Here is a 4,402-nt window from a genome sequence, read left to right as displayed (position 1 = left end):
GTTTCTATTCGGGTTACAGGATACCGAAGGATGTGAACGGGTCAGAAAATATCATATCTAAAACTTCTTGACGATGGTGAAGAGTCAATTGAATAAAATTTTTCTTTGATATTATCCATCGTCTAGTAAATATAAAACGTAAAACGACGTTTCGGAGATGGGACTCTATCTCCGTCTTCAGGTTCCTACTCAGTTGGGCCCACTAGATAGAGCTAATCCCTATCTCCAGACAAAGTAAAAAGTGAAAGTCCCAGAATAAAAAGGCATTATCAGAAAATGTTCGCGGGCCCATTAGTTAATACTTTCCCAACAGATGGCGCGGCAATTCACTCATCTTTACTTTAGTTCTTCCCCTCGCTAACACGTGGCGCGGCAGTTGACTTATCATTTCATTAGTTCATGTGTCTGCCAATACAGGGCGACGCAGGCCTCCTCAGCTTTCAGTTATGGTCGTTGTATTCTCCATTCTCTAGGAACAAATCACATTAACTGCGTCAGTGATTTTAAATTTATAAAAGCGCTAAGAATCATAAACTGTTTAACACTCAAATAAATTCTATATTAGTATGGAAACAGAAATAATCTACTTTATAATATTTAAGTACACTATATGACTGTTGGTATACGTGATGTCAATGTTGCCACATTAGTTCTCTCGTCCGGCAAGTTAATGAAAATTTATTTTCAAATTACAAGCTATTTTTTTTTTTTATTTCTTAATTATAAGAGACAATGAAAAGTAGAAGATTGTTGAAGATCCATCCCGTCTCTACTCAGTTAAAATATTAAAACTTGTTATATGGATGGAAGAAGTTTCTAGGGAATTTTCTAAGTACTTATGTGGATTAAAAACTTTGTTTGAGATTACATGCGTGGCCATGTGTGCAGAGTGATTTTCGTAGTTCCTTTGCGCAACTAATATATGTTTGCCGCTTTGTGTTGGTGAAAGTCACATAAGTTAAAATAATAACAATTCTAATTTTCTGTGAAAGTACGTGAAAATGGGGACTAAAAGGAAGTCATTATCAGAGTGTTTTGTGGACTTGATCAATCCTGCACCAGCATCATTTGATCCTGAGGATGATATATATCCGGATACAGTGGCAAAAGTTGTTGAAAATGAAGATGGCTTTAGTGATGAAGAAAAGAGTTTAAACGAACTTAGGAAAAGAAATATAGATTTGATTGAAGAAGGGGATGAAAGGTACAATGGGGCAAAGATATCACGAAAAGCACTTGAAATGCAAGGAGGTGATACTGATGATGAATTGGAATCAAGTAAGGAGGGTAGCTCACAAGCAGACGATTCATACATTAGTGGAGGAGAAGAAGATGAGAATCAGGAAGACTCTCCTGATGAAATAAATAGGAATAAAGTGTTACAACCAGAGAATGATGAAGATACAAACAGTTTTCAACACATTTCATGCAGGAGCATGGAGACAGAAACAGAGAAGGGCATTGCTGTTAGAAATCAGTTAAATGTATGGGACTGCTTACTGGAATGTAGAATTATGTTACAGAAGACTTTGACTGCAGCCAATAAATTACCACAGCATAACATCTTTGAGCAGTTCACTGCACAAGGGGGACCTGAGTTTAAAGCTGAAATACAACAAACTATACACACAGTTACAACTTTACTGGAAAGTTTGATTGCTTTTCGAACAATAAAGTTCAAGTCATATCCTGAAACAGAAACACTTTACAAAAAGGCCAAATATGAAGGTCTTTCAAAGAAAGTGGATAAGATATGTAGTGATACAGACGAAGACAATGGTGACTCAAGTAATGACAAGAATGAAGTACTACATCAACAGAAAAAACATACTACAAAACACCGAACATTGGAACACTATTCTGAACTTATCAGTGATCATCACAAGATGTATCTAGAATATCGCAATGCAAATATTCAGAAGTGGAATGATAAGACACGTGTTTTGGCAGGAAAACTCAGCAGTCGTAACTTTTCAACTTTTGAACAGTCAACACTTAAACAAATTGAGCAGATTCTAAATAATCGTCAAAGACTCATACAGCGTTCCCAGTTGAAGAGGTCATCTTATGGTATCTTGGGACAAGAACTGATTCCACAGCAGCAGCAAGAAAATTCTGAAGAACCCATTGTTTCTACAACTGCAGATAATTTGAAGACAGAGCGGGATCAGTCTAAAGAATATAGTACTGAAATATATGATGATACAGATTTTTATCATCAACTTTTAAGAGAACTGATTGAGAGGAAGTCATCAGATGTTACTGATCCAGTACAGCTTGGACGACAATGGCTAGAACTCCAAAAACTTAGAAGTAAAATGAAACGAAAAATAGATACAAGAGCAACAAAGGGTCGTAAAATTAGATATGCAGTACACTCCAAACTCATCAATTTCATGGCACCTGTATCTCAAAATCTTTATAGTGAAGAAGCAAAAACTGAGTTGTATAACTCACTGTTTGGAAATGGCAGGAGATATTGAGCATGTGTAGGCCTGGGCAATCTTTGGAAGCTAGCAGTTCAGATTATTAAAGTGAAATTGTTTCCACTGATAAGTTTGTAGTCAAATGGAAATGCAAAATTTTAATGATCGTAAGAGGGCTCCAAAAGTCAGGTTACACACTACTTACTAAAATTTTAAAAATCAGTTCTGTTCTGTTTTCAGAGTAACACTGCATTGGTTAAGGAGCTGCCTTGTAATACTGCAATTTTCCTCCATTTGAATTTTACCATTCAGCACAGTTACTGGTTTTAAATTGTGTACAGGGCTGTGGAGTCGGTACTAAAATCTCCGACTCCTTCATAAAAGCTCAATATGTATTAATAAGGGTAAACCTACTAAAATGGTAAATGGCACCATAAGAGATTTCATCACCACCACGTGAATCATCAGCCTACTTTTTAGACGTATAACCTTTATTTAAATATACGTCTAATGGTTATTGTAGAAATCGGTTGATTTGTATACAGTTTGTATTCTTAAGATACTGGAGCCAAAGTTACAAAGCATTATTCCCACACCATGTGGCTCAACGTGTCATTGAATCTCCGTAAGCGTGAGGCCGCCGGCAGCTCACACAGTATAGATAGAAATTGTTATTAAGATTTTGTATCAAGGTCGGAGTTGGTACATTTCTACCGACTCCGACTTCACCTAAAATTGCTTCTGACTCCACAGGCCTGATTTTGTAGTAGCAAGATGAAGCACCAATTTATCATTATCATCCATTGACATCTCTATGAGAATGGGTCTTGTGACAAAGCACTCCTCTTGTATTTATGTCAACTCTTTCCCTATTTTGGTATAAAATCTTCCCTAATTTCATTTCTCCACTTAGTTCCTGGCACACTTTATTGTGTGTAAAAAGTTTTATGTACTCTGGAAAGGAATACTGTGTATATAATTGACAAGTGTTGGTTGGTGATCATTTTTTAAACTCTCCATTACACTACAGGTAGTGTAAAATCATAATCAACAGGTTTCACCAAAATACATGAACGCTTGTTTTCTTTCTTCTGTTCTGATGTTTATTGGAAAATGATCATGGACAGAACAGCATAGATTCAGGAGGCCTTGACATTGTTTTACAAACTGTTCAATAAATGCAGTTTTTAGCCTATGACATGTTGAAATATACATGTTAGTTGTCAGTTTAAGGATTTAAGTTCTTTTAATACATTATTCCTATATTTTTGTGTCTCTCTTTAAATATCCACAGTAAAATTTTGGTTAAGAAACACCTGAAGGAAAAGGAAATAAGGAACGTTACTTTTCACTAAAATTGTGATTTTGAAAATAAATTATTTAATTAAAACAAGTTAATCAATGAACAATATTTCCTGTCAATATATATGGGGGCCATAAACTGTCCATGTGTGATCCGTAGATTGGGTAAAGTTGTGAGACTTGTCAATTAAAGTGTTTCAAGTAGTACTTTGGTCTTTCCTGTTATTTTTTACAGATAATTTTTAGTGCTATGTATAAAAAAGTGAAAGTGTGTATGGTAGAGGCTGACTTGTAAAACACTGTCATGTATGGAAAGCACTGATGATGGTTTACAAGTTGAAATGTGTGCTAAATAAACAAATATTTTAATAAATAAGAACTTTGCTGAAAGTTATTTTTGACCAAAAAGTAAATACTGATGTTGCAACATCCACACAGTAATCTTATTGACCCACTTTGATTGTTCCCTATTTTCAAACTGTAGGTTTCCTTCCAAGGGTCTCATTTTTAGGTGTTTTTCAGGCTCTAAGTGAAGAATACCTTATGGGCCCATCCATGTCTGTCTGTCTGTTGTAGTTTTACTATTGGGGTAGGAAACCTGCAAGATCAGAAGAAATTTCTGCTCAACACTACCTCAGATCATACTACAAGAATAACCTATGCCACAACAATGG

At 35.5% G+C, this 4,402-nt stretch overlaps 1 protein-coding gene across 1 annotated transcript; it reads left to right on the top strand.

Annotated features, from left to right (window-relative positions):
* The first annotated feature begins 413 nt into the window (after positions 1–413).
* Positions 414–4,107, top strand: Aatf (Apoptosis antagonizing transcription factor). Its single transcript, XM_022072279.2, has one exon. The coding sequence runs from the start codon at positions 1,002–1,004 to the stop codon at positions 2,481–2,483; it is 1,482 nt and encodes a 493-aa protein (XP_021927971.1). The 5' UTR covers positions 414–1,001; the 3' UTR covers positions 2,484–4,107.
* The last annotated feature ends 295 nt before the right edge of the window (positions 4,108–4,402 follow it).

This window comes from Zootermopsis nevadensis, unplaced genomic scaffold (assembly GCF_977971745.1).
Source record: "Zootermopsis nevadensis isolate Lab colony 2312 unplaced genomic scaffold, Znev_1.0 Znev_ptg000002l, whole genome shotgun sequence".
Taxonomy (NCBI): domain Eukaryota; kingdom Metazoa; phylum Arthropoda; class Insecta; order Blattodea; family Termopsidae; genus Zootermopsis; species Zootermopsis nevadensis.
Note: the sequence above shows the minus strand (reverse complement) of the source record. Positions and strands in the feature narration are given on the sequence as shown.